Raw genomic sequence first — 13,607 nt, 5'->3', positions numbered from 1 at the left:
TTTTACTTTTAAAGTTTTTTTAAAATTTAAAAAAATATATTTTTATTTTTATTTTCATTGTTTTTGAGATGGAATCTTGCTCTGCCACCCAGGCTGGAGTGCAATGGCACAATCTCAGCTCACTGCAACCTCTGCCTCCTGGGTTCAAGCGATTCTCCTGCCTCAGCCTCCCGAGTAGCTGGGATTACAGGTGCCTGCATGTCTGGCTAATTTTTGTATTTTTAGTAGAGATGGGGTTTCTCCATGTTGGCCAGGCTGTTCTTAAACTCCTGACCTCAAGTGATCTGGCCACCCAAAGTGCTGGAATTATAGGCATGAGCCGCTGTGCCCAGCCTTAAAACTTTATTTTTAAAACCTAAGACACTGGCCTTAAAGCTCTGTTTTTAAAACCTAAGACACAAACACACACGTCGGCCTAGGCCTGCGCAGGGTCAGGATCATCAAGACATCACTAGATATAGGAATTTTTCAACTCCTTTGTAATTTTACGGGTCCACCATCACATGTGCAGGCCATCATGGACAGAAACATTGTTATTTGGCACATGACTTATGTATATTGTTTTTAATGGAAAAGTTTTTATGTTTGCATCGATGGTGAGTGATACTGGTTTTTCCATTTATGGAAGGCATAGTTTGCTTTTAAAATAATTTAAACCAAAAAAGCTGCTCTAAAGGCAGATACGAAGTAAACAGGAGTGCTAGTGGAATGAGGGCGTGGCGGGTGTCACCATGTTGGTTCCACAGATAGGTGAGCTCTGGAGCCACTGTGCTGACATCACAGGGTCTGCCCCAGCAGGAGGGTGCTCCCTGGCTGGGTGGCGAGGGTAGAAGATCCCCTGTAGCATTACCAAGGGGGCCTGTGCTAGGCCTGCTGAACCGTTCAGCCCCTAGACATTTACCAAACACCTGCTGTGTGCCAGGCCCAGAAACAAGGGAACTTCAGACCTGGCTGTGTTCTGGGTGGGTTGCACTGAGGTGGGAGACCATTCTGGGGCTTGGAGGGCGGGGAGAAACAGCAACAGCAGCAAACACAGTGCACTGACAACACATCAGGTACGCTGCTAGTCTTGTAACACCCTCTAAACACTTGGATGACACAGCTCATCAGCACAAGAGTCCTTTACAGATGGGGACATTGAGGCACAGAGCTGTTCAGGAAGTTGCTCAAGGTCACACAGCTAGCTAGGGGAAGAGCTGGACTTGAACCCAGGCTACGAGCGTGTCCCTGGAGCTCTGGCTCCTTTTCACCCTCTCTTGCCTTGTGTGGGAAGGATGTCCTGGGGCTTACAGGGGCCCTCTCTCCTCCTGGCACCCGAGGGTCTCCGGTGATTGTGAAGTCTAACAAGAAGTTGGACCCACTCACATTGTAGTGTGATATGAACGAGGGCAGCTCTGGTGTCGCTGGAACCCTCAGGAGGCCCAGACTGGGTCTGTCTTTGAAGTAGGTGACAATGACACCAGGACAGGGTGAAGGCACACTTGCAGTGGGCCCTGGGTCAGCAGTGGTGGCCTCTGCTGGTGTACCTGCCCAGTAGAAGCGATGGCTCTGACCTTTCTTTTTTTTTTTTTTTTTTGAGACAGAGTCTCACTCTGTCACCCAGGCTGGAGTGCAGTGGCATGATCTTGGCTCACTGCAACCTCCGCCTCTTGGGTTCAAGCAACTCTCCTGTCTCAGCCTCCTGAGTAGCTGGGATTACAGGTATGCACCATCATGCATGGCTAATTTTTGTATTTTTAGTGGACACGGGGTTTCACCGTGTTGGCCAGCCTGGTCTTGAACTCCTGACCTCAGGTGATCCGCCCACCTCGGCCTCCCAGAGTGCTGAGATTACAGGCATAAGCCACTGCACCCAGCGCTGACTCTGACCTTTTGTTCCTCTCCCCAGGTACAGCACGTGGGAGCCAGAAGAGCACATTTTGGACCCCCGCCTCGTCATGGCCTACGAGGAGAAGTACGGTGTCCTCAGCGCCACTGGGTGGGGCTTAGGGCCAGCTCAGAGGCTTCTCAGAAGCCTGCTGCGGGCTTGGCAGGGGGTTTTGGGGCAGGGCGGGAGTGTCTGATGGGGCAGGGCAGCCCAGCCTACAGCTGGGTGAAAGTGGTGGGCACTGAGTCCCAGGGCAGCTGAGGACCCTGGGTCCCTTTCCTGTTGTTGGGTGATTTTAGTCACTTCCCTTACCCACCCGGGCCTCAGTCTCTCTGCTGTAAAATGGGCCACCCTGAAGAACACACCGATTTCCCAGGGTGAAACCTCAGAGCGGCCGTAAGGTTTCTGTTCCAGTGAAGAATGTTAAAATGCTTCACAAAGATGCCCTGTGTGCAAGGGGGCAGCACTGCCACTTGTGCGGGGGTGACAGATCAGAGACAGTGTCTCTAGAGGACCTCTTAGGGCTACAAGGAGCGTCTGATGAAGCTCATGGAAGTCAGGGCAGGGGCATGGGACTGGGATTTCTGAGTTCTGACCTGTCCCCCCTGCCACCTCCTGTCCAAGTGGCCAGGGCAAAGTCAGTCTCCCACCTCTGCCAGTGTCTCTCAGGGATTCTGAGCACTCCCCGACTGTTCTGTGTGCCCTCTCTGGCCACCCTCCCCACCAGCAGGCAGCCCAGGTCCCCTGCCACTCCCAGCCCGCCTGCCTTGTGTGGCTTGGGACTGTTGCACAAAATCGTTTGTATTTGGTCCCTATGGCAACCTGCTGAGGCACGAATGAGGGTTTTGTTTGACAGAGAAGGAAACCAAGGCTCCTACCTAGAGCCTCAGAGCAAGGACCTAGCCAGGGCTGCTGCCCCCAGGTGGGGGCTTTTCCGTTGCCTCGTTGCTGGATTCTTGTGGTTCCTCCTCCAGGAGGTTTCCTGCCAGGGATTCAAAGGACACATTTTATTGTTCTTTCCTTTTAAAATCAGGGTGTCCCTGTCGCAGGGTTTCTTTCTGTCTCCCAGGTGTGTGGTGGGGCCTTGGTCCAACAGGGTGCAACACTTGGGAATCCTGTGGAGTGTGGTAAGGAGAGCAGTGGGCAGGTATCAAAGGCCTGGATTCCAGTCGTCCGCCAGGGGCCCTTTCCCTTTGGCCCACGGGTGTCCTGCTGGGGATGGATGCTCAGTGGATGGTCAGACATTTGCAATAGATGCCGTGGGGTTCCTGGTGTGTGCTGAGCTTAGAGTAAGAGCCTGGCCCAAGGTCACACGACCAGGAAGGGGAGAAGGGATGAGCTCCTGGCCTCCACATTCTTTCTGCTGTCCACGTGGCCTCTGTACTGGGGGCTGCAGAGTGTGGATGGAGAGAACTGAAGTGGGAGGCAGGATGAAATGACTTTGAATCTCCCCACTACTTTCAGCAGTTGTTTGGAGTCTCCGATTGTGTTGTCTTGTGTGTCGTGTAGCTTCGTGGCATTGTGAAGTCGTGCTTTTTTTTTTGAGACGGGGTCTCACTCTGTCTCCCAGGCCGTGGTGCGATCTTGGCTCACTGCAACCTCTGCCTCCCAGGTCAAGCAATTCTCCTCAGCCTCCTGAATAGTTGGGGCCACAGGTGTGTGCCACTGCGCCCGGCTAATTTTTCTATTTTTGGTAGAGGGGGTTTTGCCGTGTTGCCCAGGCTGGTCTCAAACTCTTGAGCTCAAGTGATCCGCCCACCTCAGCCTCCCAAAGTGCTGGGATTACAGGCGTGAGCTACCGCACCCGGCCTAAGTTGTGCTTTGTGTATGTCTTTGATACATGGGAAGGCATCTGCTGGGCACTCAGAACAGACTGGTTTTCATCCTGTCCCCCGACAAGGTGGGACAGACAGGGTAGGAGCTGGTCCGCTCTCCCGGGTTCACAGAGATCCCAAATGCGGGGCAGTCTGTGCAGAGCTTTACTTACAGAGGGACTCGCCATTCCCTTCAGCTCTCCTGGGACATTCAAGGCAGATTGGATTGACAGGCTTCTGTATCATTCCCCCAGCAGGAAACACTGAGCCACGTGTTTAGGGGGTCCTTAGGAGCATGTAGAGCAGAGCCCTCACATGGCCCTGGAGCCCCATAAGGACCCACTGTTTTTGGAGATGCTGCGAGTCCTCCCTCAGCAGCTGCCCTCCCCATTTGTCAGATGGGAAGACCTTGGGCCTGGGAGTTGAACATCTGACCCCGTTGTTATGGCCCCAGCCAGGCGATGGGGAGGATTGGTGGGCAGGCCTGTGGGGAGTGTCCCCTCCCTGACAGGCAGCAGAGGGTGGGCGAAGCGACGCCTTACCTTCCCTTAGATGTCACCAGTATTTCCTTTTCTTTTGCTACCTGCTTCACACCCCAGGGAGGAGAGAGACCGAGCATCGGGGTATAGGAAGAGAGGTCCGAAACCCAAGCGGCTTCTGCTGCAGGTAACCAGCCTGCCTTTGTGCCTCCTTTCTCCCCCTGCCCAACTGCAAGTCCCCCTCTGCCCCTTGGTGCATTTGCACTGGCGAGTTGAACTGATCTGCGTCCCCTCCCCTGTACCACCCAGGGCACTGTGGGGTGGGGCACTTGGGTAAGTGTTGATGGGAGGAGTTGGGAAAAGGCTGCCTGTGGGGCTGGTGCCCAGGGAAGACAGCCTGGGTGAGAGGTGCCACCTGGGAGGGAGGGTAGGCATATGGCCAGTGGAATCCTAGAATTCTCAAAGCTTAGAACCTTGCTGTAAGGAAGGCTTGAAAGCTTTGAGCCTTTCGATGCTCAGAATCCCTAAACAAAATTATCATTGAGAACCTCAGAAACATAAACGTTAGAATTGAGGAAACATGAGAGGCTGGAATTTCAGAATCCAAGAAACAGATTTTTTTTTTTTTTTTTTTGTGAGACAGAATCTCGCTGTGTCGCCTAGGCTGGAGTGCAGTGGTGCAGTCTTGGCTCACTGCAAACTCCACCTCCCAGGTTCACGCCGTTCTCCTGCCTCAGCCTCCTGAGTAGCTGGGACTACAGGTGCCCGCCACCACGCTTAGCTAATTTTTTGTATTTTTAGTAGAGACGGGGTTTCACCATGTTAGCCAGGATGGTCTTGATCTCCTGACCTCATGATCCGCCCACCTCGGCCTCCCAAAGTACTGGGATTACTGGCAGGAGCCACTGTGTCCGCCCAGAAACAGAATCTTAGAATTGTGGAACTACAGCCTTGGAATGTCAGACTCTTAAAAGTGTGTCATTTTTGAGTGGGAAGAAACTTACAGGGTCTCCTCTTCCAGCCTTCAGTCAGGTGGGGACCCAAGTCTCTGCAGCATGCCAGAGTACCTGCTTCATAGGTCTTGGGGGCCTTTGCTGACCTCAGCGCTTTGCAGTGATAGGCGAGCGGATCTTGGAGCAGTGCAGTCACAGGTTGAGTCTCCCTGATCCAAAATCCAAAATGCGGCCAGGTGCGGTGTCTCATGCCTGTTATCCCAACACTTTGGGAGGCCAAGGCGGGTAGATCACCTGAGGTCAGGAGTTCAAAACCAGCCTGGCCAACATGGTGAAACCCCCTCTCTACTAAAAATACAAAAATTAGCTGGGGATGGTGGCGGGTGCCTGTAATCCCAGCTACTCAGGGGGCTGAGACAGGAAAGTCACTTGAACCCAGGAGGTAGAGGTTGCAGGGAGCCAAGATCATGCCGTTGCACTCCAGCCTGGGTAACAAGAGTGAAACTCCGTCCCTCCCCACCAAAAAAATCACGAAATCTGAAATGCTCCAGAATCCAAAATGTTTTGAGCACCAACCTGATGTTCAAAGGAAGTGCTCATTGGAGCGTTCTAAATTTCAGATTTTTGGATTAGGGATGCCCAGCCAGTAAATGTAATGCAAATATTCCAAAATCCTAAAAAAATTCGAAGTCTGAAACACTTCTGGTTCCAAGCATTCTGGATAAGGAATACTCTGCCTATGTGTGGTTGTAGGCAAGCCTTTTCACCTGTAAAATGGGGATGAAGAGAATACCCACCCTCCTTAATGTAATAAGACCCACCAGGCAGGATATTGGAAGCCAGAAAGTCAGGTTTCTTGGTTCATTTGCATGTGGTCTACGTCAAGCGTCCTGGCCACTCCTGATTATAGCCCACGGAGGCTTTCACCAGAGGGGGTGGGCCTCCCTTCATGCAGTGGGCATGTTCCATTGGGTGTGGCATGAATTGAGCCTAGGAAGGAAAGTAACATCTCCCGGACGTCCGTGTGCCAGGCTCTGTGCCTGGTGTGCCTCACAGGTGAACACACTCCATCCACATACTAAGCCTACAGGGCAGGTGTGTTCGTTCTCTCTTCCCCTCTAACGTGGCAACTCAAAGCAGTGAACATTGATTATTTCCCATGGCTTCTGGGGGTCAGGAATTTGGGAATGTGCTAGCTGGTTCTTCACTGGTTCTAGTCTGGGCTGCAGTCAAGGTGTTGGCTGGGCTGCAGTCATCTGCAGGCTTGACCAGGGCTGCGGGATCTGCCTCCGAGGGGGCAGCTCACGTGTCGGTGAGTCAGGGCTGGACATTGACAGGGACTGTTTCTCACCGTGTGGACATCTCCAGAGGGCTGCTTGAGTGCCCTGACAGTGCAGCCACCAGCTTCCCAGAGTGGGTGACCCGAGAGAGAGAGCAGGGAAGAAGCCACAGTGTCTTTTATGTTCTAGCCTGAGAAGTCACACACCACAGCACTGGGTGTGGGAATGGGCTGTGCATAGGTGTGAATTCCACGAGGCGGGTGTGGTTGGGCCCTTCCTCGGAGGCTGGCTCCTACAGTCTCTTCACTGTTTTGCTGAGAAAGAAACTGAGGCCCAGGGAGGCTGGTAGCTTACCCAGGACCTGACTGTTGGGACCCTCGTAGCTGTAGTACTTTCGTGATGAGGTTGCCAAGGACGAAGAAAAACCTGCCTTGCAGAATGGTGGAATGTACTGGGATTCTTTATTCTTTTTTTTTTTTTTTCTTCAGAGTCTCGCTCTGTCTCCCAGGCTGGAGTGCAGTGATGCAATCTTGGCTCACTGCAACCTCCGCCTCCTGGGTTCAAATGATTCTCATGCCTTAGCTTCCCAAGTAGCTGCGATTACAGGTGCCCACCACCATGCCCAGCTAATTTTTATATTTTTAGTAGAGATGGGGTTTCACCATGTTGGCCAGGCTGGTCTTGAATTTCTGATCTCAGGTGATCCAGCCGCCTCGGCCTCCCAGAGTGTTGGGATTACAGGTGTGAGCCATGCGCCCGGCCCGTACTGGGCTTCTGATGGCCTGTAAGGCTACCGGGAGGAGTGGGTTTTGAGTCAGCTGCCTACAGCCTCCCAGCCACGGCAGTATTTTCCCAGTCCCCTCCCAGTTCAGCCCTCCTCCCATCACTGCAGCAGCCCGCACCTCAGGACATGTGATGCCGTTGGCAGGCATGACTGTGAGCAGGGCCCGCGTGTGTCATCTCTTCCCTCAGCTTGGAGGTGTTTGACCTCACAGGTCCCATCCAATGGCTGCATTCTCTTCCTGGGAGCTCTTGGCCTCTGGTGACAGGTGGCAGGAGAAGGTACTGTCCCAGTGATGCCGAGTCTCCCAACATCTTGGCACCATGGATCTTTTGTAGATTCATGTAAATTCTCCCCAAATAAATAAGAAAATCCCGAAATTACAAACTCCAGGGGTGGACGGACACTTGTCCTCCAGCTCCAGAGGTGTCGCAGGCGGTCAGCAGGGGGAGCTGCAGGAGGCAGCGCGCAGAGCCCAGGAGCTCCCTGGAGGGGTCGGGGTGCATCTGCAGGCCAGCTGGAGCCCTGTCCCTTAGGCTAGGTGGCATGGGCATCCGGTGCTGTGTGTGCTGCTTGCCTGGCTTTGCCCCAAGCAACTCCAAGAGCACACCTTTGCCCTCTGCCTCCACCGTCTCCTGGGTGAGCTGGCAGTGTCAGTTTTGGAGGTGCTCTGGCACGCAAAGATGCCTTTCCTAACACGAAGGCTGACTCTTTAATGCATCCAGATTTGTTTCTCTTGGTCAGTTTTCAATTTGTCCTTCTTGTATGCTTCTCTGCTGGGTATCAGAGAAGTAAACCCTGGGGAGGTGAGAGTGCTCTGTAGGGCCCAGAGGCGGGGCCGAGCTGGCAGAGCCTGAGGCTGCTCGGGGCCCACTCTCTGGGCTGGCGTGGGGTGCGGTGGGGTGATGGCCGGCCATGGCACGGGGAGGACTTGGGTGGGCAGATGTGGGAAGGGCCCTCGGGTGGGAGGAACAGCATGAGCAAAGGTGTGGCGGGCGGGAGGGTGGGGCTGACCCGCGCTGCCCTGGCTTGCCCCCGCAGCGGCTGTACAGCATGGACCTGCGGAGCTCCCACAAGGCCAAGGGCAAGGAGAAGCTCTGCTTCTCCCTGACGTGCCCACTCGGCAGCGGGAGCCCCGAGGGGGTGGTCAAGGCGGGGGCACCTGAGCTGGTGGACAAGGGCCCCTTGGTGCCCACCCTGCCCTTCCCGCTCCGCAAGCCCCGAAAGGCCCACAAGTACCTGCGGCTCTCACGCAAGAAGTTCCCGCCCCGCGGGCCCAACCTGGAGAGCCACAGCCATCGACGGGAGCTCTTCCTGCAGGAGCCACCGGCCCCAGACGTCCTGCAGGCGGCCGGCGAGTGGGAGCCTGCTGCGCAGCCCCCTGAAGAGGAGGGTAAGGCGGCCCCGGCCCAGAGGCCCTCAGAGCTGGAAAGGGCCCTGCGGGTCATCAGGTCCGACTGATTCAATGTCGGAAGAGGGCCCGTAGTGCTTTGTGGGGATAGTCGGGTCTGGGCTCAGGGTCCAGCACTAGCCCAGGGCTCCTCCTGTCGTCCCGCTCTGGCTGAGCTCTTGTCCAGGTGGGGAAGAGGCACCCCGTTGCCTCCTCCCAAGTGTCCAGCCCTGTGTGAGGCCCTGAGCTGACTGAAGACGCAGAAAGGAAGAGCTGCAGTTGGGATGGGGTTGGGTGGTCTGCGTGGCTTCCAACCTTGTCAACGCTGCCCCCGTCTGTCTGTGTGTCTCACGCTGCAGCAGATGCCGACCTGGCTGAGGGGCCTCCTCCCTGGACACCTGCGCTCCCCTCAAGTGAGGTGACTGTGACCGACATCACCGCCAACTCCATCACCGTCACCTTCCGTGAGGCCCAGGCGGCTGAGGGCTTCTTCCGAGACCGCAGCGGGAAGTTCTGAGTCACCGTTTTTACTCTTCTTAAACTGTTTTTTTTTGGGCTTGGGGTGGGACTTCCAGAGAGAGGGATGGGTTGGGGGCGGGGTAATTATTTTATTTAAAAAAATACCGAGCAGCAAAAGGGGAGAAGATCCCACTACTCTCCCACCACCTGCCCTTTCTCTGAGGACGTTTACCACGAGGCCTCAGGCTGGGGATGGAGAGAGTTGCTCTGGGAGTTGGGGCACCACCCCCAGGGCAGGAGGGGGACAGGGTCGCCTGCCCGGGACACCACCGTGATTCTCCTCTAGTGACGCAGCAGCTGATTGTGGGGGTTAAAGGAGCATTGGAAGGCCCGAACCCTCTCCCTTGAGCGGCCCACCCCAGCCTGGTTGGCTGGTTTTCCTCTTTTCTTTTTGTTTCGATTGGGTCTTTACCTTGAACTTTCCTCTCTGGCTTTGCAGTGGGCTGTGGAGGCTGGTTTTGACCAAAAGTGAGTGGGGTGGGAGCAAGGGGCAGGAGGAAGGGTTGAGGTTGCTGGGGCAAGTCCCTTCCCCTTCAGAGAGGCTTCTACCCTTCCCAGGGAGGAGGCGCCGCCGAGACCCTTCTGCTGAGAGCTCTGCCCTCCCCCCATCACCTGGCCTGTGCAGAAACGCTCACGTACGCCCGGCTGCACAGGTGTGCACGCATTACCCTTCGCGTGTACGTTCCCATGTGCCCCGTGAACGCATGTGTGTCTACAGACGTGTCCACATGGGCCTTGCAAACCTGGTTTAGAAACCCTGGCCAGGTGAACATGGGGTGGTTCACAGCACAAAAGAACTCACCGCCACGCCTGCACTCACCCCACCTTGCATGCACCTTGCTACGTGCTTGCAGCTTTCAGCGGAGGGCAGGGGTCTGGCACAGGTGCGATGGCACCCCATGCGCCAGGCACGCAGATGTGGTTTCTCAGGCTGCGGGTGTGCAGGCGTCTGCTGAGTTGTGTGATGTCTCAGCGCAGGCTTGGAGACACCTGGACCCTGTCCTTCCTCCCCCGAAGGGTTCTTGTTCTTTCTGACTCAGGTGACTTTTCAGCCCTTCCAATTCCCCTCTTTCTCTGCCCTCCCCTCCAACTCAGCCAGTCCAGCTGTGGGCAGTCAGGGAGGGAGGGAGTGTCCCACCACGTTCTCAGGGCAGCCCTTGACTCCTAAGCCCCTTCCTCCTTCCATTCTGCATCCCCCTCCCCATCCAACCTAAATGCCACAGCTGGGGCTGAGCTGTGTTTCTGTGGAGGGACCTCTGCCACGCCTCTCTGAGGTCAGGCTGTGCTGTGTGATGGGCAGGCTTAGCCCCAGCCCGCCCCCTGGCCAGGTGCACTTGTTTTCTGGCTTTTACAAGGTGTCCTGGGGCCAGTGGCTTCCCTGCCAGTGAGGAGTGACTTCTCCCTCTCTTCCAGTTCTGTAGGGGAGAAAAAGCCAGACTGGGGGTCCCGAGGGGAGCATGGAAAAGGCCGGCTTCCCTGGCTTTCCTTGGCTGTCAGAGTGAGGGTGACACACACCAAGAGTGGAGTGTGGTTGGCGAGTTGGAAACCCGCCCGCCCTCCCCGCAGCTCTGCTCTGTGTCCTCAGGAAGCCACAGAGTCTACGGAGGCAAGGAGAGGGCGCTTCTTTCCCCAGACCCCTTCTTCCCTAGTTCCCAAACCAAAGACAGCCTGCAGCCCTTTCTGCTTGGGGTGCTCTGTTGACAGGCTTCCCAGATCCCTGAGTCTCTCTCTCCTTCCTTCTCGATCTTTAGTTGTCCACGGTCAATTCAGTGCTTCCACGGGGGGACAGTCCCCTCTGGGGTGACCTGATTCACCTCCAGCCCAGGGAATGGAATCTAGAGGAATACGTGGGGAGGGTCTGGACAAGGGGTGGCAGGAATCACCACCCGTCTCCAGCTGTGGGCCCTGTGGAGGGGAAGGGGAAGCCTGGGGTTCAGAGGGAACTCTTCCAGGAGAGGGGTGCCCAGCGGAGGTGAAGGGGATGGGGGGTGTGGGGGGTCTCTGGTTGACTGTTTTGGCCCATGGGTTTGGAACGTGGCTGGCAGCTTCCAGCAGACGTCACGCTCCCCATCCCCCAGGGGACACGGAACCTTCTTCCTGCTTCCTGGTCACTTTCAAAGAACTATTTGCGCAATCTTTGGGTCTGTGGATTCACGGGGCTTTCTGTGTGGGCGCTGCAGTTGCTTTTGTCTGCAGCAGCAGGACACGTCTTTCCTCTTACTCAGCCCTTTATGGCCCATGGGGAACTCTGTGGCTCAGGGAGAGCTGAACTCCAGGGGCGTGACCTGGGACAGGTGGTGCCTGAGGCGCCCAGCTCAGGGCAGCCACGTGGCTCATGGGCTGCAGTGAGCCAGCTCCCTGGGGAAAAGGCTGTGGACCATTAGGACCATCCTCCGGGACAGGTGACCTCTATGAGGTCACCTATGGCTGTGGCCGTGCAGGCCTCCTTCCAGCCCAGAGTGGCCCAGTAGAGTAAGGCAGACAGTGACCTCCACCCCCGCAGCCCCCTTAAAAGGCCAGTACTCTTGGGGGTGGGGGGAGGGTTTAGAAAGCATTTGCCCACCTGCCTTTCTTTCCCCCAGCCCGCACCCGCTTTGAATGTAGAGACCTGCGGGCACTTTTCCTTTTGTGGTGGGGGGTGTGGAGGATGTACCCCTACCCCTGGCACGGCCGCCTGGAATGCAGGACTATCACTGCTGTTAGGGTGATGACCTCGTTGCCAAGCTCCTCCTCTCCCCTTGTTCTGGGGGCAGGCGCTGTGCTTCTGTGAGGTGGTTTAGCTTTTGCTTCATAAGTGGCCAGCCGCGGCCACCAGGTCTCAGCACAAGAGCGCTTCCTTTGCACAGAATGAGCTTTGAGCTTTGTTCAGACTAAATGAATGTATCTGGGAGGGGTCGGGGGCACGAGCTGGCTCCAAACACATGCCTTTGCTGAGTGTGTGTGTGCTGGGAGATCAGAGTGGATGTAGAGCGCGGTTTTATTTTTGTACTGACATTGGTAAGAGACTGTATAGCATCTATTTATTTAGATGATTTATCTGGTAAATGAGGCAAAAAAAATTATTAAAAATACATTAAAGATGATTAAAAAAAAAGAAAGTTCCTGGGCATTTGGTCATTCCTTCTGGTGGTTGTCAAGCGCATCCGTCCACCAACAGGCTTTGTGTGAGCAACAAGGCTGTTTATTTCACTTGGGTGCAAGTGGGCTGAGTCCGAAAAGAGAGTCAGCCAAGGGAGATGGGGTGGGCAGTTTTGTAGGACTAGGGTAAGCAGTGGAAAGTTACAGTGAAAGGTGGTTATCTATTGTCAGCAGAGGAGGGGGTCACAAGGTGCCTGGTGGGGAGATCATAATATTCATTGTCCAGAAGAAGAATGTCACCAGGTCGATCGATCGATCCATCAGTTGGGGCAGGGCAGGAGCAAGTAATAACGGAATGTCGCAAGGTTGGTCAATCAGTTAAGACAGGAGCTGGCTGTTTCACTTCTTTTGTGCTTTTGGGTTGCCCCAGACTTCTTGGCTCCTGCAGGCCATCTGGACGTATTATGTGCAGGTCACAGGGGTTCCAAGGGCTGAGCTTCAGCTCAGAGGCCTGACACTCAGAGGCTGTCCCCACTGTGCTGAGGAAAGAGCTCCAGTCCCTGGCGACGCCTGGGGTTTAGGTCCCAGGTCTGCTGGTCACTGACCATGATCTCGGACAAGTCTTTCCCTTCGCTGAGCCCCCCAGATGGACAGAGAATTCACTGAGGTGATGGGAAGAGGAAACTGTGGAGTGTCTCTGGGCGAGGCCATCGCCGTGGCCCGTAGTGTGTCATCAGAGGCCTGAGGCACTTTTTATCTGCTTCCCCCCCCCCCCGAGTCCTCTGTTCCAGAACCTTGGAGTGGTGAGCATCCCAGGTCTCTGCAACTGCAGGTTCTGGATTGCAGGACTGTTGTGAGGCTAATGCTCACCTACTGTGTGTTCGGCCAAGCTTAGCACACACGTCTGAACGTTGAGACAGGTGGTCAGAGCCAAGGGCAAGTCCTGGAGCATGTCTGCATTTCAGTGCGTCACGGGCTGCAGGACGGAGGCTGGGCCGCTGCAGGCAGGGCTGATTGTGGGGAGAAGAGTTAAGAGGCTGTTGCAGCCGTGCAGGTGGAGGGGGATGGTAGCCGCAACTGTGGACGTGTCAGTGAAAGAGAGAAACAGATAGACTTGGGATAGATTTAGGTGGTGGAAGTGTCAAGATGTGGCCACTGATTTGATGCAAGGGAGGAATCAAGAATATGCCAGGGGCCTGGGGCAGTGGCTCACACCTGTAATCCCAGCACTTTGGGAGGCCGAGGTGAGCAGATCACCTGAGGTCAGGAGTTAGAGACCAGCCTGACCTATATGGTGAAACCCCATCTCTACTAAAAATACAAAAATTAGCTGGGTGTGGTGGTGGTCACCTATAATCCCAGCTGCTCTGGAGGCTGAGGCAGGAGAATCTCTTGAACCCGGGAGGTAGAGGTTGCAGCTGAGCCAAGATCGCCACTGCACTCCAG

The 13,607-nt window shown here is 55.4% G+C and overlaps 1 protein-coding gene across 6 annotated transcripts in view; it reads left to right on the top strand.

The window, feature by feature from the left end:
- Positions 1 to 12,168, top strand: part of CBX7 (chromobox 7) — a 26,586-nt gene extending 14,418 nt beyond the window's left edge. For 2 of the 6 annotated variants that reach the window (XM_023221952.2, XM_023221956.2), the window contains 4 exons: positions 1,889 to 1,978; positions 4,281 to 4,347; positions 8,216 to 8,567; positions 8,924 to 12,168. In XM_023221952.2, the coding sequence (XP_023077720.1) occupies positions 1,889 to 1,978; positions 4,281 to 4,347; positions 8,216 to 8,567; positions 8,924 to 9,081 (667 nt within the window). In that variant the 3' untranslated portion in view covers positions 9,082 to 12,168. The remainder of the gene's footprint in view (positions 1 to 1,888; positions 1,979 to 4,280; positions 4,348 to 8,215; positions 8,568 to 8,923) is intronic. The other 4 variants (XM_023221953.2, XM_023221958.2, XM_023221955.2 and 1 more) reach the window with 4 other exon arrangements.
- Positions 12,169 to 13,607: the final 1,439 nt, after the last annotated feature.

Source organism: Piliocolobus tephrosceles, chromosome 19 (genome assembly GCF_002776525.5).
Source record: "Piliocolobus tephrosceles isolate RC106 chromosome 19, ASM277652v3, whole genome shotgun sequence".
Lineage (NCBI taxonomy): Eukaryota > Metazoa > Chordata > Mammalia > Primates > Cercopithecidae > Piliocolobus > Piliocolobus tephrosceles.
Note: the sequence above shows the minus strand (reverse complement) of the source record. Positions and strands in the feature narration are given on the sequence as shown.